The sequence below is a fragment of the Vipera ursinii genome, assembly GCF_947247035.1.
Source record: "Vipera ursinii genome assembly, chromosome: 1".
NCBI classification, from domain to species: domain Eukaryota; kingdom Metazoa; phylum Chordata; class Lepidosauria; order Squamata; family Viperidae; genus Vipera; species Vipera ursinii.
The window spans coordinates 31,494,692-31,516,557 of NC_139512.1; the positions used below are offsets into that span (position 1 = coordinate 31,494,692).

Below are 21,866 nucleotides of genomic sequence, written 5' to 3' on the forward strand. Positions count from 1 at the left end.
GCCCTTTCTTTTTCCTTTATTTCATTCTCCAGTTCTTTCCTTCTGGTTTCCACTACACGTCTACGTCTATTATTCATATATATCAACACACCTCTCATATAGGCCTTACTAGCATCCCAAACCATATCCATAGAGGTACCCTTATTCATATTAATCTCAAAAAAATCCTTCATCCGCTGTTTACATTCTTCCACATTTCTCTGATCTCTAAACAAGTTCTCATTTACGCGCCACGAGCGCCTGTCTCTTTTCTCCTTATCAATCTCCAACCAAACTGGACTGTGGTCTGAAATAGTTCTTGCACATATCTTCACTTTTTTAGTTCTCAAAAAGAAATCATTAGTCAACAAAATAAAATCAATCCTTGAGAAAGATTGGTGTCTGTCAGAGTAAAAAGTATAATCCTTCTCCTGCAGGTGCCTCTCCCGCCAGATATCTCGCAATTCGAGATCATCCTTCAATTCAAAAAAAGTTTTAGGCAGTCTGGCGTGGCTTGGAATACGCTTAAAAGCTCCAGCTTTATCCAAGTGTACATCCAGAACACCATTCCAATCTCCCATAATAATAAAAGATTTATAATCCAACTGGGTAAGCTTTGTATGAAGTAAGCTAAAAAAATCAGCTTGTTGTTGGTTAGGTGCATATAGTCCAACTAGAAGCATCTTTTTACCTTCTAACAGCAGCTCAATCATAACATATCTTCCATGCTTATCTGCTTCAATTAAGTCTGCTGTTAAGGCACTTTTAACATAAACAACTACTCCATTTTTCTTATTCTCTGCAGAGGCAACAAAATGCGTACCCAGTCTCGAGTTCAGTAAATACTTTTGATCCAAAACTCTAATATGCGTTTCTTGCAAGCATATAACATCTATCTTAAATTGCTTTAAATATTGAAAAACTTTCTTCCTCTTCTGCGGTGAATTTAGTCCATTAACATTCCAAGTTAAAAATTTAGTTGCCATGCATATCATCCAGAAGCCCTTGGACCACAGCCTTGATAGGACTAACTTCTTTAGGCCGTGCCCCTCCCACAGCTTGACTGTATGTACGTTGCGAAGAAACTGAAGACTTTTGCTGATCTTGTTCTATTATTTTCTTTGCTCGTTTTAAAGCAGCACGCGTCACTCTTTGCTCTCTAGGATCATCCAAAGAAGTTGTAACTTGATCTCCTCCCACGCCACTTTCCTCTGTTTCCTCCTCTTGTTGTTCTTCTTCTCCAGATCCTTTTCCAGCTTCCAGGAGCGTTAATGGGGTTGCTTTTAGGACATTATTGTAGAAATCACGCGCTTGCTTCACAGTAATCAACCGGTACCTTTTACCTTCATGCATCACCATCAGCCCCTGAGGAATCTCCCATCTGAACCTTATATCTCTTTGCTTGAGCTCATGCACGAGGAATGTATAATCCTTCCTTCCCCTTAAAATCCTTGGAGGAATTTCTTTTAAAACCAAAACTTCTTGTTCAGCAATCACCACTTTAACATCATAGGCAGCTTGTATAATTTGATCTCTGATCTCTCTTTTTGCAAAATAAACCACCACATCTCTAGGCAACTTCCTCTGTCTGGCAATCCATGAATTCACCCGAAACACTTTATCCATAGCTGCTCTTATTTCAGATGCTGGCAGGTTTAATACTTCTTCAAAAGCCTCAGAGATCAGCTGCTTCAAATCTTCTTTAGTATCCTCTTTTAAGCCTCTGATTCTGACAGCAAACTGCATCTGGTAAAATTGGGCTAAGCTTAAGTCCTTCTCCAGTTTGTCTCTTACATTTTCATTCTCTCTTACTTTAACTTCTAATATAGCATTCCTTTGAGCCAAATCATCCATCTTTTCATCTAATTCTTCCACACATTCCGCCACTTTATGCACTGAAGACAAAATGTCTACCTTCATCACGCTGAGCTTCTGTTCCATCCTCTCTTCCATTCTCTCCTCCAGTTTCTCCAATTTCTCCTCCATCTGCGCAAATTTGTCAGCCATTGATTGATTAATTGAGTCCAAAAGTTTATCCACAGCATCTCGAAACTCCTTCGCTGTCAGCGCTTCAGAAGGGTGCAACGCCTGTAAAGATGATTGTTGCACTGGCGAGGATCCACCACTCCGAAGAGTTTTAGGGGGAGGTTTCGCCGCCATCTTTTAATCCTCAAATATGACGCACTTTCACTTAGAGTTTAAAAAGTTCAAGTAGTTAGAGAGTATAATAAAATAAGCCTCTTCACCTTTATCTCTTGTATCGCTCTGCCTGCTCCTTTAAATCATAGTCCTTTCTTCAGGCAGGGATGGTTCGCAGACGCCTGGCTCTGCTCCAAAAAGTTCAGAGCAGACACGCCGGCCAGCTGGGAGCAACCCAGGCTTCGGGGGAGTTCAATCCTTCAGCCGCCCAAGCTCCGAGCTCAGGCGGCCTCGGAGAACTCAACCCCTACCTGGGGCCTCACCCCCTCCTCTTCTCCCGAGGAGGGGGCTTCAATTTCGCCCGAACAGCTGTTCGGCGCTGTTACGGGCGAAAAAACAAACAGCTGAGCCGCGGGCAGCCCGGGAAGGCTGTCTTCGGCGCCGCGACGCCACCGGAAGCTCAGTACAATGCTATTTTTAAGTACTTAAGAGAATTTCACCTTTTTGTTTGATAAAGGCAAAGGGTCAAAAGAAAACATGCAAAGGAATATTTCTTGCTATCACAGAAGGCTGTTTTTCTGTCCTGGTCAGGCTGACCTTTCCTGCCATACTACTGTGCTAAATAAGATTGCCCATTCTCTGGCAATTGCAACAGAGAGGCTTAGCTTTGATTTCATTTCAGCTCGGCCAATTCTGTCTCAGAGATAGCACTGTATATTCTGCACACGTGCAGACACAAGCTTCTCTTTGCAAGGGTGCTTAGTGACTGTTGTTCACCCTTTCCCAGCATTTTATCAGGTTTAATAAAACCATAGATTGAGATTGCATAGAAGAAGAGGAAAAATAGTTAATTCAATAAATATACTTTTGAATACTATACTGTAATGTATTCTTAATAGATTACTATAAATTACTGAATTGTGGCCCTTAGATATAATGATTAAAGTGTTGGATTAAGACTAGAGAGCCTTGGATTCAGTTGCCTCTCAGACTTGGACCTTTGGGTCAGGCACAATCTAAAATATGTTATAGAAAGTTTGGGGAACCTGCAGATATAACTGAAATACAATTCCCATTGTCTCTCAATATGGACTGTGCTGACTGAACTTACTAAAAGTTCTGGAGACTCCTAGGTTCCTAATTTCTAAAACAAAGATTATGACTTTTTATTGAGATATTTTCAATAAAAATGCGGCCGGCGTCAACTTCCCTCCGTCCAGTGCGCTCCCACAGAGAGGGCCTCCTCAGGGTGCCGCCGATCAAAGAATGCTGATTGGTGACCCCCAGGGGGAGGGCGTTCTCTGTGGGCACGCCAGACCTTTGGAACCGCTTACTGGTTGAGCTCCGGATGGCCCCCGACCTTCGCTCCTTCCGGCGCGATCTCAAAACATTCTTTTTCGAACAAGCTGGCCTGGTCTGACTAGTTTTAACTTTAATATGTATTGATTTTATGGGCATGATGTTTAATGACTTTTTAATTTTTGTATTCGATTTTTATTGTGAATTGCCCTGTTCACCGCCCTGAGTCCTTCGGGAGAAGGGCGGTATAAAAATCAAATTATTAAATTAAATTAAATTATTAAATTAAATTAAAATGGCATTTGTCTGATTTGAAGGGATGAGTCTGCTTAGGTACCAGTCTTAGCTGCAACAACACTCTCCATGTTTAAAAACAGTTTCTAGAAGAAGTTTACACTGAACAATTAAAGATTTCCTTAAAGCACTGTTAGCAATATAAGCATTTTGACTTCTAAGATGACAAATATGGCTTTCTTCCAGTATTTAGCTGCTTTTTTCCCCAGACAATTTTTATAGTGGTGCTGTTCAGCAGTATTCTACAAGTGATTACCCAGGTTCTTATATTGTAAGTTGCCCAGATTCATCGGATACAAGATGGGTGGCAAATAAATTTCTAAATTAGAAGTAAGTAAGTAAGTAAATAAGTAAGTAAGTAAGTAAGTAAGTAAGTAAGTAAGTGATATCCTTCTTGGTTGTGAGTCTATTGGTATAGAATTTTTGCAGCTATTGTCAATAGTTCACTTTCATCATCTTCATATGGAGTTCTTTGCCCAAGCTTCCACTTTATGTTGATGTCTTTGCTGCTGAATGAATTGTGTAGGTTTGTATTGTGTGGGATCACACAAGACTGTTTCTAAAGTTCATTCTTACATTTTGCCTTTGTTTTGAGAACCACTTTGTTGATTGTTTCTTCCATGAACAGTCTATCATTCCTTCTAGATTTGTAAATGTAATTGGTACACTTACAGGATTAGATTTTATTATAGAGACATGCTGATAAGTGATGATAAATGTGGGGCACCATCTCAAGTCAATTCTGTCTTAAATCTTTGGTTTGACTTTGGTCTCAGAACTGAATGAATGTATCCATTTCAAAAGTAGATGGTGTGGAATTTGGTCTCTGGACAGAAAATGGAATTGTCTTAAGAGAATCTAGGATCACAGTCTGTGAATAAAATTTCTACCCTCTGCACCTTGCAATAGGAAAAAAAAACCACTGATACAAACTGAAACAAATTTTCCTACTTTCTATCCAACTTTTTCTCCAGTAAGGGACAAAATGAGCTTCACATCCTCATTGATTCCCATTTTAATTTTAGAAAAAGCCTACGAATCATAAAGGTTTGCATTTCAAAGAAGAGAACTTGAGAATACCATTTAGCAGTTTAGATTTTTCTCTTTCCCAGTCTTCCAAACATAAGTAAAATGAAATATCTGGGAATCTAATGAAAAGGCTACTGCTATCCACTGTTGTCCTCACACTTAAGACCTTGAATTATCAGCAAAATCACTTTGCCCCAGGGCATCATCATTTGCAATTTGTTCCATTCTTTGAAAAATGAGCTCGGGCTCTGCTAGAAATTAATCAATTTTGCAGCAGTGGAAATAAAATATTGCACAACTTCCAGGAGAATAGATTACACCTACAGTACAATGAAAACATAATTCAGGATGTGAGTTTTTGTTTTATGTAGGGCAAGAATTGAAACAGCATTTTTTTAATCTTTCAGAAGGACTTTATCTGTCTTTTAGCTCTGTAATTCTCACTCCCCTCCCCCAACAAACCCTGAGAAGGGAAAAATACCATTCTTAGGTACTTTATCTATCCTTGGATACAAAGTGCAGTGAGATAGTCTGGAAGGACAAATCATTGTATGCTGCACAATCGAATGTGAAATTACTCTGAAGACATTTCTTCTGTTGCTGGTCTAATATATTATTTCTATAGTATGGATTGGGCATGCATATTGGAGACAGCCATCATGCTCATTACTAGTTGGCAAATGTTGCTAGATTTATGCCCTCTTACAAAATTAGCACAAACTAACTGTGCTTTTTCTATCCGACCTAGATGCCTCTTCAGACTACCACTGTCACCAAATGGTACATTTGGAGGGACATGCAAACATACATTGCTCACTATTCCCATTATAGGTATAATCTGGATAGTGTATGTAAATCCACAGTATATTCTTTGTTTCAATATTGGAAATAGCAGCTATCACTGAAGTGCAGAGTACCACTATAAATTTGGAACTGATTTAGTGGACAATCACTTAAATATGAGCCAGCAGTGTGCTGCAGCTGCCAAAAAAGCCAACACAGTGGTAGGCTGCATTAACAGAGGGATAGAATCAAGATCACGTGAAGTACTAATACCATTTTACAATGCCTTGGTAAGGCCACACCTGGAATACTGCATCCAGTTTTGGTCACCACGATGTAAAAAAGATGTCGAGACTCTAGAAAGAGTACAGAGAAGAGCAACAAAGATGATTGGGGGACTGGAGGCTAAAACATATAGGGAACGGTTGCTGGAATTGGGTATGTGTAGTTTAACAAAGAGAAGGGTGAGGGGTGACATGATAGCAGTGTTCCAATATCTCAGGGGCTGCCACAAAGAAGAGGGAGTCAAGCTATTCTCCAAAGCACCTGAAAGCAGGACAAGAAGAAATGGATGGAAACTAGTCAAGGAGAGAAGCAACCTAGAACTAAGGAGAAACTTCCTGTCAGTTAGAACAATTAACCAGTGTAGTGGCAATTAATTTCATTTACAATATTGCAAGTTTATCAATTGCAATAGTGCTGATAAAGAAAGGTAAAACAGACAAATATGAAATTGTGTCATCTCTCATGTTTATACATGATGTGGGAGTCTAGAGATCAGGCATTTACAGCTGTGCAAACTAACACAAATTTCTAGATAGCCATTTTCAGGAAACTATTTCACATTTATCATTTTTTCCTGTTCCCCCCCAATAATCATTGAACAATACTTGCCCATTGGCTCAGTTCTTGGTGGAAGTATTTTGTCACTTTGCTTCTTAAGGAATTTTTCTTAAAAGTTTCTTAACCTCAGACCATGAATTTGATGTTAAAAAGCATACTGGAGATTGCACTTAAAAAGAGGATGGGGCTAGATGAAATCTTAAACTTCTTTTAATAACAGTAGATTAATTTAATGAAAGATAATTAAAATGTTATTTGCTCATTCCTTCTTTGATTTGGACAATGATGTACTGGATATATAAGAATATTCAAATAAGGACTATGAAGAGATGTTATCCAGAGTGTGCATGGGCATGTACATAGCATCTCTTGTGTCAAAAAGATCTTTTCATAAGATCAACCATGAAGTGCTGCTGCTTCATCCTATAAAATACACACTTGTTTTAATCCACATAGCTGTAAAATACATTAATAAAAATGACTAGAAATACATATATCTTAAGAACAAATCTATATAACTTTAATTCATGGCTATTAATGTCAACATATTTTTCCAGTTCAGACGGTGAAGTTTTTACTTGTAGTCAGTCCCCATGCTTCATGGAAAATAATGGCTAGAATTACAGTTTTAATTTCGACAATACTTTAGGGCAATGTGAAGGTCAGAACCATGGACAGCAGCATTCATATAAGCAAGTGCAATCAGAATGGGCGAGTTCTCCTTGGTGCTGATGAATGCTATTTACATATTTGATCCTGTATAAAATAAAGTTATATGGCTGTGATTATTATGACAAAACTTGTCAAGAAAAGCCAATTGCTCTTTAAAAGCACTGGAATCATTAGGTACTAGCATTAGGCTGTTTTTTCTTCCTCTCCTTGTTGGAATAAACACAAAATACAACATGTTGAATCTTGAATGAAATAAGCTGTATTGTGCATCAAAGATATGGAATGTGTGTATGCACACACATGCAAATATTTCCATTTATATACTTCCTCTCAAAGCTTATATGCATTGTGCATACAATGTTTCTATCATAAGTCCATTCAGTATTCTGGTATATTTGCCTACAACTTTTTATGCAGAAGGGAAATCTATTTATTTAATCAATTTGTATGGCTACCCATCTTAACAGATGACTCTGGGTGGAAAACAAAATTAAAATAAACTTAAAACAATAGAGTAACAATAGAAAAAATAAAGTACATAGCAGTTGAAGAAGGCATCAAATCAAATACCCAAGAGATAGGGTCTCTGTCACACACTCGAGGCCCCAGGCCTAAGTACACTACCAAGTCTTTACTGCCTTATAAAAGGAGAGCAAAGTCAGTAGAGGCATATGGCAAGAGATGGTCCCTTGGGGAAAATCAATGCACTCCACAAGAATTTGATTGCTGATCAATTGCAGAAAACACTTTGAAGCAATTGAACCAATGTTGTTGGCCAGTGACTGATCCAAGTTGGACCAATTATGTCTCATAATGCACTACACACACCCCTCCACACCAGAGAGAAATAAACTGCCAATATGAGAACTGGGGTTCCTGTATAATTTTATATCACATGGAGTGTAACTCGAAATTAAAGGAAAGCCTTTTAATCTGAAAGCACAGGTTCATAAAGTATTATCCTCCTGTGTAAATAAATAAATGACCTGAGAAAAGCACTACTACTGAAAAATGTAGTAGCTTGTAGTACCCATAATTTCTGTATGATTAAAGGTTCCCTGCCCAATTATTAATATTTCAACTTTAAGCACAGCTACTGAGGAGTTAGAGGGGCAGCTGTGTACATTTCTTGCAGCAAGATAAAAACTTCTGGGGCATATTAAAATCCCTGGTAATTTACAGGGACACATCCACACAGTTCATTTGCCATGGCTATCTTCACCTTAATATTATTTTCCTAGTCTACACATCAGGATTTTCTAGGGTGGATTCCATCCAACGCTAAACAGGGCTGACCCCGCTTAGTTTTCTAGATTAGACAATATTAGCTAGTGCTGGCTTCATGGATCACAGTCCAGTTTAGTCCAATTAGATTTCAGTACCTTGATACTTTCAAAATATTGGAGAGGATGTTTGATTACTTGGGGTTGTTTTTTTTTTGAAACCAAATAGTATTTGGGACGTAAAACTGATTGGTTAAATTATTATTATTATTTTGGTCCCAAGGGCAGACAACTCATGTTGAAGGCCCGATTTAGGCAAGAGCTAAACCGTACGTCAGTGAGAACGACACTCTGGAGAAACCTCACTATAACCAGATTTGGCAGGTGCCGCTCTCCTCTCCTCCCCTTCCCGCGGAGGCGCGGGGGTTGGGAGGGCAGTTGCGGGAAAAGGCGTAGGCGCGCTTCTCATTGCGCATCCTCGGGCTGGCTCCTTGTTTCTGGGCTGCCGGCGGTTCGGTCTGCGGCAGGCGGGCGATCATGGCGCTGAGCAATTTCCTCTTCGCGCAGTGCATCTGTTACTTCCTCGCCTTCCTTTTCAGCTTCATCGTGGTGGTGCCGCTGTCGGAGAACAGCAACGACTTCCACGGCCGCTGCCTGCTCTTCACCGAGGGCATGTGGCTCAATGCCAACCTGACGGCCGAGCGGCAGCGCTTCACCGTCCAGGAGTGGGGACCCGAGTCCGCCTGCCGCTTCAGCCTCTTCGCCGGCCTCCTCTCCCTTCTTCTCGCCGCAGTGCAGGCCTGGAGGACCCTCTTTTTCCTTTGCAAAGGCCACGAGGAGTAAGTGCTGGTCTTGCCTTCACCTGGGCCGGGAACCGAAGCGAAGGGGGTGCTGTTTATTGAGAGGTCGGGGGAGGTGAAGAAGAAAGGGGGAAGATCTCCACGGAAACAGGCTGCTCTCGTGGCCCCGCAGATGCAATGCCTGGAGCTCCAGGGGACCAAATGGGGTTTCTCAAAAGTTGGTTTCCCTGAGGAGAGGGATTTCCATTGTGCTCTGGCTGGCTTGGTTCCTACAACACATTGCTCCAGAGATTAGCCACCCTTGTTATCTCACAACGAAGTTGGGGTAATCAAATAAACTATGGTTAAATAAACAATGACTAATCTGGGATGGGAAGATTCTGTAATCTGGAGCTCTCCAACTGCAATGGACACTACCTCCCATAATATTGAACAACCCTGTCATTTAGAGTATTGTCTGTGAGAGGTGTAAACCAGACAACTGGGATAGGCATACCATTTTGGGACTTCATAAATCCAGCCAACTACTTGATGGCATCATATTTTTTTCTGTATCTCTCAGCTGTTGTTTACTGGCCTTCCAGACTTTCCCAGCCAGCTATGGTAAATCCAGTCTGGAGAATATCCTGATGGAAAGGGTAGCCTATACTCATTGCTTAATAGTTGTAGAACTGTGTAACTTGACCAAGTTTTTTGATTAATGGGATTTATTTTCAAGTATGGCTGCACAAGATGACCTAATGTAGCAGGCAAGGTCATCCAAAGAGATGGATGTAAAATCCAAAAGCTATTTAAATATATATTTTAGGCATTCAAATCAATGTATAGATAGAGATTTCACTTAATTGGGGCTGGTAATTGTATTGTTAAGCAACATAGTCATATGCTGGTAATTGTATTGTTAAGCAACATGTCAGTTGTGGCAGTTCCATATGCCATTGTTAGGTAAATCTCATGTGGTTATAGTGTCCCTTGGTCATATGATTGCCATTTGCAAACTCCTGATATCTTCCCCATTGACTTTGCTTCTCAGATGTTGGCAGTGAAGTTCACAAATGATTACAGGACAATTGTGAGCTGATTGTCAGTTACCTGAAACACATCATGTGATTGTGGGGATGATGAGACAGGCACAGCTATGAGGAATAGTCATAAATTTGCCTTATTCAGCCCCACCTTAACTTCAAAGAGTTGCTGATTGTTCAATGAAGATTATCTGTAAAACCAATAAAAGAATACATACATACCAAAAAGCTAAACAAATAAAAAATATTGGCATGACTATAAGTGATTAATTCTAGTTAGACCTTTCATTTCCCAGTTGGGTGCCCTACAGATGTATTAGATCAGGGGTAGGCAACCTTGGCTCTTTTATGACTCATGGAACTCAACTCCCAGAATTCCTGAGTCAACCATGCTGACTCAGGAATTCTGGGAGTTCAAGTCCACAAATCATAAAAGAGCCAAGGTTGCCTACCCCAGTATTAGATGAATGATATGCTGGAAATTCTAGTACAATAGATCTGGAGAGACAAGATTTTTGTTAATACTTGCAAAATTTTCCTAAAAGTTTCCATTGTACTGAATTAATCTCATCATATTCTATTGCTGTAAAAGTTAGTTAGACCATTTAGAAAATTTATGTTGGCCCTGTTTATTCAATGGAAAAGTAGGTGTGATTCCAGGCAGATTTTTCAATGTGCTTTGTGCATAGTTCATTATTGTAATTTTATGTGACAGCTATTGAAGACCTACTTCAGTGCAAATTTTTCCTCCATTTGGTCTAGCTTTTATCTTACCACTGATGAGCTGTTTCAGCTCCAATCTCTAAAGATGTGAATGTTCCATAATGGTATGGCTCTTGACTCTTCCAAATATTCTAGTTCTGAGATGTATATATGTGTTTCATATAATTCTTTTTTACCAGAATTTTAGACCATTACTTTGCAGTTTTGAAGTCACCTATGATTCATGTCTTTACATATCTTTTCCATTCCAAGTAGAAAGCATTTTATGTATATGCTAAAATGCAGTATCAAGCTATAACATTTGGTAAATAGAAGAAAATCTCATGTCTCAGGCATGAAAATTTCATCCGATATAAAAATTGTGTTAAGTTGCATTATGGAATTTCTCAAACCTTGTAGAGAATAAGAAAGAAATGAATATTTTTAAAGAGGAAATGTGACTTGGAGATAGTTTCATTTTCTTAAAATTAGCATCCAGATTAACCCAAAGCAGAATGATGAGCAGAAGCTAAAACAGACAATGTGTACTATTTTAGTGTGGGCTAAACCGTCATGTTCAGCTAAGCAACCCAAGCCACATTTGTGTAACAAATACTTTTTGATCTCTGGAGATGTGTTTCTATAGCATTTGCTGATATATACTATGAAGTTATTTAACACTGTTTCATTATGACTTAATGAAAGAAAAGGGAGAGGAAGAATTTGGTTTACCAGATGTCATAAACATAAAATCAGGATATCTAAATAATTATCCTGGGATCAGCTGCACCTGAGTATCAGACACATTCAGAATGCTGTAATGATTCATATCAGTTCCAAAATGTCTGCAACTCATTAAAGCAACTGCATTTCTCTATGTATCCTGCATATTTTGTGATGCATATTCATTCTAAAACAGTAAAATCCTGCAGCTAGGGTTATTTTTTTAAATTGTTACTTGTTACTTTTAATTCTGCATTTAAAATTATCTACTGTAATTTACATAGCAGACTATAAGAGCTTTCATAAAATCTCCTTTAGACTTCAAAACCATTCCCATATCTGAAGCACTGCACAGCCTAAAAATAATATTCCTCCCCAAAGGAGACATCAGCATACATTATACCAGCAATGAATATGGTTTCCAAAATTTCTGAAACTTAACACCAGAACACCATTTGAGATTGACTGCAGCCAATCAGAAAGGTCTATGCAGTGTTTCTGCACACGAGAAGTTCTGCTTTTCAGTCCTATCAGCAGAAGATTAAAAAGACTCACTTTTCTATTTAGATTCAGAGGGGGACTCTACATATCTGAAGGAGGAATTGTAAGTCCAAAGAAGTTTCCCTTAAGGATTTAGGATTCCCCTACAACATTTTCATAAGAAAATTACTTTTCAGAGTTCTTTGTATCCTCTGTGGAAGTGTTTTCTGGAGAGACATGTCTAGTATACCATGAGGTCCAAATTACATTCAGGGAATTATGTATGGCATTTCATTTAAACAGTATAGCACCAGCATATATTAAAAGCCAGTTGTCCTCATGTGAACATATTCAGATTTTTAAATCAATTTCAGAAGTTTTCTGAGTCTATTGATTTATTCAAATAATGCAGCTGATCAGAAATGTTAAGTTTTTGGTTATTGCATTCAGGCAGTAATGTTTGCAAAATAATATTTATAGTTACTTTTGAATGCCAGACTCTTCTATTTGCTCATACTTTTTTTAGTTTTATTTTCTGCTGGTCTTTTAAATTGTTCCTTATGACTTGCCAAATGATTAGAACTATCTGGATAGAATCTTTCATGTATTTACGTGTAATTGTTACCCTTCTCTATGAAAGAAATAATTAAAAATGTCATCTACCTACTGCAACCAAAAATAGGAATTATCATGTGAGGTTCTAGAGTCAACGCTGCTGCTTACATAGATCAATCTTAAGTAGATTATCTTCATTATGGTAGAGACAGGGAAGAAATCCCATCCCAAAAGGTTCAGACAGGAAAGACTGAAAGGAAAACCTGATTCTAATCTGTCAATCTAAATAGTGGGCAGAGCCCACAAGAGCCTGGGAAAATCAAAGTCTGAAGAATCGAACGGGATCAGGAAAAAAATAGCTTCTCAGGTGGGCATGCATAGAGAATGTGAAAAGTTCAATGCTGATTTTGTGTGTTGTATTCCATCCTGAGGAGAAAGATATCTTGTATTACTTGGCTACTCTGCCAAGTTAGAAAAATGACTCAAACCAGAGAAAGTTTAGAGAATCAGAAGGAAGTAGACCTGTAGGGAAATGTGGAGCTAGATATGGATTAGATTCCTTTCCTTTGATTTGATTCCAACACTGCATGTGATCCAGAGTTACTGCTTGTGTTACTGACGAGATATGTTTTTCTTTCTCTTCTCCCCAATCTCCCATTTTCATTGCAGCTCTTTCTTTTATGCTTTCCTGAATCTTCTGATTAGTGCCTTCGTGGTTTTTGTCATCTTTATTGCTAGCACTATCGTGACTGTTGGGTTTAACATGTGGTGTGATGCTATTACTGAGAAGGGAAGCATGCCAAATAGGTGAGTATTGAAGATGATACTTTGGCATGGAGAAATGGGCAATAGCACATAATATGCAGATAAGAAAACAATGAAAACAAGGAACTTCATAATTTGGAGGTTTATTAAAGCAAGACTGGTTACATAAGAGATTTCTCCTCTGTCATCATGTTCTTAAGGTCCAGTAAAGTTTTACTTGCCATATTTAGAACACTGCAAATGATATGTAGTTGAGATTCACTAGTTTCTTCTGAAATCTCAAAATGAATATAACAATTTGGGAGGTGAATATGGCCTTATGGTGAACAAAAATATCCACTGGGACTGCACTGAGTTAAGCTAAATGTGTTCAGTTCTTTACACAACTGAATTGGCCTCAGGGGATTTCTAGCACAATCAGATATGTGTAAAATTCCATACTGCACATTAAATACTGCACATTAAATAAATGCAGTCAATCACACTGGGATTATTTGGAAAAAAAGTATAAAGTGATTAAATGACTGTGTGTGATTTAATAGAAATCTTGTGTAAGTATGTAGAGTATTAAGACAGTGAATTTTCATGTCTTATAATCTACATTCATGGTTAAACCACTGTGTTATATAGTATGTGGCCAGTGAAATAATATGCATGTCCTTTCTAAAGGACATACAAGGAGAGGTCCTGGCAAAGTAAGAATGAAGTTTGAGATGATACCAATTCAGCTGTAAGCTTCATCAGCTTGTCTTCAGGAAATCGGTCAGAATGGGAACCATTGGCAAAATGTTGGAGAAGACACTGACATGTTGACCCTTTGCTCTATTATTTCTTGTCTGCAATAAAAACTTTTGACAGGTTCATTAAAAAACTTGAGAGAGATTGTAATATAAAAGTTTGTTTCAAAGACAGTCATAAGATTGTGTGAAAATAAGATGTATAATCAGTTGTCGTACTTAGTGAGTGAGTGTCTATGTGTGTTTGAGAGAGAAAGAGTGTACGTTAGAGTCATTTAGCGAGTTAGTGATATAGAGGATGGATTCTATGAAAGATAATTTATAACTACTGAATTATGTTTCCTTTCCTTCTATTTCATCCAAAATGCCTTCTCCCTTTAGCTGTGAAGAATTACAAGATATAGATCTTGAGCTGAATTTAGAAAACTCGTCATTCTATGACCAGTTTGCCATCACACAGGTAAATTAAGCCTCTTTGTTCACAGAACTGACACATAACTTGGAGAGACTTCAAATGTCACTAAATGTCTTCTTCATACTAAAATAGCATCCTCCTTACTTAATGCTATCCAGAATCGGTTCACAAATGTTACACTCAGCATTGTTTCACTCTGCACTTGATGACTAGCACTGTATTTCATCTGAAGCAATATTTCTGTCTGTAATCTGACATGGTTCATTCACATAAACTAGCTGAGTTTGAGCATATCCAAATATGAATAAATATGGAAAAAAGGTAGAAACCAAATTCTGGGAGAGATGGTTGGACATTATACAGAAGAGAAAATTAAGTGATAGGTGTTGTTACCATCTGTCAACTTTAAAAGATGGAACACATTAGATCTTTATTACTTTGGAGAAGACAATTGGAACCAGAAATTGTAAGGAAGCTAATTTTGGCTAAATATTGAGATAAGCTTCTTAACAATGAGCAATTAAACAGTGGAACTTGGAAGATGATGGTCTCTACTTCATTAGATACATTGAAGAAGAACCTGCACAGATATCCAACAGCTGTAGTTGCAAACTGTATGTTAAACAGAGAATTGGAGTTGATAATCTCTAATTAATTTTCTAGCTCTGTAATTCTGTGAATGCTGTAGTCATGAATTTATGGAAATCCACATTTCAGCTCACTCTAAGATGACAGCATAGTTCTTTTTATTTGGAAACCACACCTAGACATAAATATGGCATGAATAAATCTTCAAGAAACATGAAGATGAGTTTCTATTTGCATCCGTAGTCTCTGACAAGGAATACTGTATGTGTATTGGTTCTTAGATGACATTCTTGAGATTTCTAGGAAAGGCAAGTAGAAAGAAGGACCAGACTAAGAAATATAAAGGCTGAATATGTAATGCCAACCTGGACTGTATTCTTTTTAGTAATGTAAGATATGTGCTGTTATTGTCTGGCAAATACACTTACTGTAATGGACTTTTTGTTACGGAATTACAGATTGTACAGATTTTTTTAAAAAAGTGTCTATAGAGTCAAATATCACATTAATATTGTTTCTTTCAATTAAGCCTAATGAATTGGATCAGCTCAGCCATTTTATAAATTGTAGGCTGTGGATACTATGAACTGAGAAAATCTTCAACATTAACTATTATTCACCTGAAGGTTTGGGTGAAAATGTGTTACACATTGTATTAGATTCACTTTCCTCAATAAAGTGATTTACAGGTATTTTGGGACTGCAGTTCAGATAATTTAGGGGATTCTAGGAGTTAACAGATTTAGAGGGTATAATTTTTGGAAAGGTGTATATTTATATTTTTGAAGTATTCTCATCATCTCTTTCTCTTTTTTGTTTCCAGTTTGGCCTCTGGGCTGCCTGGCTGACTTGGCTAGGAATTACAATATTGGCCTTTTTGAAGGTTTATCATAATTATCGGCAGGAGGACCTCTTGGATAGTCTGATTCATGAGAAGGAATTTTTGTTGGGACGATCTTCATCACGAACTTCTTTTCAGGAAGAGAAAAGTGGCATAATCTAATATCCAATAAACCTCAGTGCATAGCAGGTTGTAGGTTGTATATTATGGGCCTTAGCTGGAGGTAAAGATAGAAATTGAATTGGCATGCCTAGAAAACCTTTAAGAAAGAAACAGAATCTGGAATTTAGCATTCTGTTAAATAGATATTGTCCATAGAATATCCCTGTTAAAATATAACTATAGCTCATACAGTTCCCTGGATCACAATTTATGATTCCTTTAATTGTTTAGCACTTTGTGGTTTTCAACCATGTGTGCAAATTCTTTTTATTGAATAACCTGTGATATCAAATTAATTTCTGAGGATTAATTTAGGAAAACCAATTCATATGGACAAATCACAATATGATGCTGCAAGTGGACATGTCATATATGCTTGAACTAAGTATTAGACTGGATTTGTTTATTTGCCTAAGGTTGCCATTGTCTGTGAATTTTTTTAGATGTTTGAAGACATAATTGTGATCTATCTGCTTAGCTGAACTCTACTTCCTCTCAGAAATGATGTCCTGAATGATATGAGCAATCTACATCTAATCATGTATTTATCCAAATTATGTGACTTTTCCTCTCAAATAGGGTGGAAATTGAAATCAGTGATCGGGTATCTATTATATGTAGTGTTGAAGGGAGGGAATTTAATGTTTCCATGATATAGGTAAAATCCATGGAATAGGTGAATCCATGGACATTTACAAGCTCATGTTAAATATATACCTCAGTAGGAGTTGGCCATATGGCTTGGACAAAATTATTTGTGGCCACTGGTGCTCTCTCTCTCTCTCTCTCTCTCTCTCTCTCATTTCAATGAATAAGCCTTAGATGTTGTCTTTTGGCTTCTATGACAAACTCTTAATTAAGAAGAATAAGATAAATGAACAATTATTTTTTTAACACAGCTATGTGCCAAACCATATATATCTGATGCATGTGGAGCAAGGGGGGTGGTGGGGGGGTAAGGTTTTACTGAAGTATTCTGAAACTACCATCTACATGATTTAGCTTCCATTAATTGATGCCACAATTATGTAAACAATAGCAATTGTGGTTCAGTATTGATGCTATGGCACTTAATGATATTAGCACATGGGATAGCAATTATGCATTGGAACACTGAAGCTATTCAAGCATACTATTAACTGCTTATCATATGACTCAACAGTTCTAGTCTTCTACAGATAACAATATTATCTTGATTATTTAAGGGTAAACTGAAAATATTCCAGAATCAGCATCTGAGGTTTCACTTTGCCAGTTAATTTGTTACAGTTATTTATTATTTAAGGCAACATTTCCAATGCTTCTGGATACCCAGCAGCAATTGTCTGCGTGAAGTTGCAAATTTGTATTTTGCTTTTTTTAATTTCAAGTTTCATTCTGAAAAGTTGTTTTTCCCTGAACAATCTCCCGCTGGTACATGTTCTTATATTATTATAATGAGGTAGATGACTTGCTGTAAGGAATAATACTAGTATACTCTCCAGATCTCCACAAGTGATTGCAGACTACACTCTTTCTTAGCTTCAACTTTGAGGTTGGCATGTGAAAGATATTATTATCGCTTAGTAAAATATAGTGACAATATATATGGTGATAATAGTTGACAACATTCTTGTAAGCAATTAATATATCTTGCTTGCTTCTTCATATATGGAACTAGCATTTATGCTATAAAATGTTAATTATATATTCCACGATACTAGTGTTTATTTTCGATGTCGCTATCTTAAATCTTTGAGTGTAATATATGGTATTGAGTGAAATTACCCAAATCTATAAAATAGGCATCTAAATAGTTGGACAATTGCTTCCTGATTGAATTAGAAGATTGTATTTCTTATTCTTATTCTTATTCTTATTATTCTTATTATTCTTATTCTTATTATTATTATTATTATTATTATTATTTATTGAATTAAACTACTGTGGTGGCAATCTGAGGAATTTGTATTTCATAGATTGGTGGAACTAATATGTATCTTTTTCAACATCATTTTCAAAACTTGTACAGGCATACAGTATTACTGTTCCATGGTCAGTGTTATATTTTGCAGTATAAAGCTTGATTGAGTGATCTTTCTAATATCATTTGAAAAGTAAATTGTGTCCTTGAAAGTTTACATGGAATTTAAAAGCAGGGAGGCAAGAAAATGATACTATAGTTTGAAGTGAATTATAATTTTACATAAAAGTTAGATGCAATTCTTCTCTATGTTCCAAGAGGCAAATCCATTTACCGGTAGTCTGCATTACTGATGGACAGTTACAGATATTGTTTACAAATAAGAATCAATTTGTGGAGTAATTCATCTTTAGCATTTCAGTTTTTTCTGCTATGACTTTGAAGTTGCTTATTTAATAACCTGAATGTCAGTCCCAAAGGTATTTATTTAAAAGAACAAAATGTATCCAATGGAGCTCTCTTCCAAGGAATTATAAGTAGGATTTTTAATTACTTAGTTCCAAAGCTTTAATGAGAGTAAGAATACAATAAACCTGCCTTTTTTCTACTTCTTTAATAAATGTTAGGCATATAGTGTTAGCCTACAATGTTGGGTTGAAAATATATTAACCATGATGTTATGTCTTTAAGATGTTAATTGGCCAATGGGTGTGTAAGTGTTCTCATGGCCATAAGAGGAAGCTAGGAACGTAGCTTCTCTCTCTCTCTCTGAATTCACTGATCTCTACTATTACTGTTTTTGCTCTGCTGTTGGTTTACTACTGTTGTAAACCTGAACTGTGTATTGACCTCTGGACTGGTAAGAAGACTTTGTATTTTGGGTTGCTACTTGGACTGTTTATTTTTGACTGTGCATTTTTGTTTTTACACCACCTTAAAGTAAACTATTTTTTGCTTTTACAACTCAGTGTACTCTTGTGTGACTTTTACTACTCTCAGTACCCTTCCTTGTCTGTGCAACTCTTTGGTAGTACAAGGAGACCTCTGCACAACAAATTCCTTAACACTGGTTATGGGCCCAGGCCTGTACTGAGAGTTAGTACACACAGTATTCCTAGCTGAGTTTGTGTTAGCTATTTGGTGTAAAATGGCACAAGAACTGTTGTCAGGCATCTCCTGGATAACCCGGTTGGATGGGACAAACTATGTTTCCTGGTCCACGAAATGCTGCTTGCTTTTGCCAAGGAGGGACTATGGACTGTAGTAAATAACCCATCTGATACTACTGCTTGGGATGCAAATAATGAAGAGGATGCAAAGAAGATAGACGACTTTAAACAAAACAATGAGAAAGCTCTTTGCATTATTGGGCTAACACTGAATGACCAGCAGCTTGTCCATATTCGTGGTGAGGAGTCTGCTGCTAGGTGTTGTGGCATTTTGCGAAGGCTTTATGTTCGAGACAGTGTGAGTGCACATATACACCTTACACGTAAGCTGTTTAGGGCTCGTCTGCAGAAGAATGGAGATATGCTGACCCATTTAAACTACATGAAGGCAACTTTTCAAGAGCTTCATGAAAAGGAGCTGATTTTTTCAGAGTTGCATCAGGTCTACATTATTCTGTCATCTTTGGATGAGAGTTATGATGAGTATGTTTCTTCTTTGGAAGTCCTGACCAGAGAGGAACTGACTTTGACTAACATTACTGGGAGACTGCTGGAAGAGTCCAGAAGAAGGCGTGACAGAGACCAGCTGAGAGAGACATAGCCACAAGAGGAGCAGCCATTCACCACTGCTTACAATGTCAAGAAATGTTTTCTTGTGGGGCTAGAGGGTAAAAAACAGAATGTAAATAGCAGTGGAAAGGCTAAGAAGAGCATTGGTTTGGCTATTTCTGGTGAACCAACATCCAGAGATAATGAATTGTGGGTTGTTGATAGTGGGGCTTCCCAATGCATTACTAAAGAGAAAAAGAGGTTTATTAATATGAAAAACAGCAACCAATATGTTTCACTAGCCAACGGTTGGAGGATGAAGGCCTCTGGTGAAGGTAATTCCTATTGCCCATGCATTGATGAACAGTTACCTATGTTATATATACTTAAACTAAGATTCAACCTGTTATCTGTAAGGGAATTGGTTAAAGTTGGGTTTGTGGTAACATTCAGAGGGGAGCAATGCACTATTGAGAGGAATGGAACCTGTGTAACTGCTAATTTGAAAAATGGTTTATTTGTTCTCACAAGTAACCAGGTTAGTACAGTTAAAGCTAACTCAATATGTGAGAATAAGAAGCCACATGATGAATGTATACATTTATTGCATAGGCGGTTAGGGCATGTAAACTTTAAATCACTACGTAAAACAGTTGAGTTAGTAGAAGGAATTAAACTGAAGCCATGTAGTAAGTATTTGAATTGCAATGCCTGTAATCAGGAAAAGAGGCAACTCCTGCAAACAGGTTAAACGGCTTCAAAACAACTGTTCTTTTGGAAGTTGTGTTTGCAGATTTAATTGGACCCATGAAACCAAGTTTAGGAGGGTCATGTTATATTTTAAGTATCCTTGACCACTACTCTCGATATGGATTTTGTTACCTGCTGAAGTCAAAGGCAGACACTTTCCAACAATTTGCAAACTGGCTGAAGTTCGTCGAGAGGAAAACAAAGAGAAAGGTTCAGTGTATAATTACTGATAATGGTACTGAATTTACAAACAAGCGTTTTGTTGATATGCTAGAATCAGCTGGCATTGAGCATAAACGTTCAGCTCCTTATAGGCCTCCACATAATGCATTTGTTGAGAGAAGTGGGTAAACGTTACAAGCCATGATGAGAACCATGTTAAAATATTCTGGCTTAACAGATAGACTGTGGGGGGAGGCAACAAAATGTGCAAACCATATTCTGAATATAGTTGTTAATACTTCTACTGGTAAAATACCATACACAACCAAACCTTGATTACCTGCACACGTTTGGCACCCCAGCTTGGGTCCACATTCCTGCACAACTCAGGAGTAAAGGCCAACATAGGGCTAGGCAATTATACTTCGTAGGTTATGAAGCTAATCACAGATCCTATCGTTTCTGGGAACAAGGCACAACTAATGTATATAATAGTGCAAGTGCCAAATTCCTTGAGCACGTTGGTTGGGATAGATTAGAGCAGGGGTCAGCAACCTGAAACAGTGAAAGAGCCACTCAGAACTGGTTCCCTCAAAAAAGGAAAAACTGGGAGCCGCAAAAAAATGTGTGCGCATGCGCGTACATGCGCGCATGTGCAGAACAGGGTTTTACTGAAGAGTGGAGCCAAGGCGAGATATGCACCTACCCTGCATATTTGAATTGATTGGTTGAACTTTTTTAGTCCCACTTTTTTTTTTGGACTGCACATGGCAGAAGGCTGGGAGCCGCAGGAGATGGCTGAAAGAGCCGCATGCGGCTCTGGAGCCGCGGGTTGCAGACCTGTGGATTAGAGCAAGGAACTGTTAATCCTCTAGTGTTTGAGGACTCCTCTGATAATTTAACTAATAATGTTAAGACATCTGTAAATATAAAAGATGAAGAGGAGATAGGGGAGATAAAAGAGGAATCAGTGGAAGGTGAGGAGACAGAAACTGAAAGCCCTGTAATTCCTTGGTGGTCAATGCGCATCAGATGTCCACCTGATCGCTATGAAGCCAATATAATATATCAAGTTAGTTTAGAGCCTTCTAACTATGATGAGATCAGGATGTATCCTGAAAAGGAACAGGCATCATGGAAAGCTGCAATGAACAGGGAGTTGAAGTCTTTGCAGGATCTTAAGGTCTATGAGAAAGCAAAACTGCCACCTGGTGAGCAAGCTATAGGTTGTAAATGGATATATAAAATAAAGAAGGGTGTAGATGGGACTGTAACCCAT

At 37.8% G+C, this 21,866-nt stretch overlaps 1 protein-coding gene across 1 annotated transcript; it reads left to right on the forward strand.

The window, feature by feature from the left end:
* Positions 1-8,798: 8,798 nt before the first annotated feature.
* On the forward strand, positions 8,799-16,054 carry TMEM179 (transmembrane protein 179; the record flags this gene model as incomplete). Its single annotated transcript, XM_083349650.1, has 4 exons — positions 8,799-9,100; positions 13,216-13,353; positions 14,430-14,508; positions 15,875-16,054. The coding sequence occupies 4 exons, from the start codon at positions 8,799-8,801 to the stop codon at positions 16,052-16,054; spliced, it is 699 nt and encodes a 232-aa protein (XP_083205776.1).
* Positions 16,055-21,866: the final 5,812 nt, after the last annotated feature.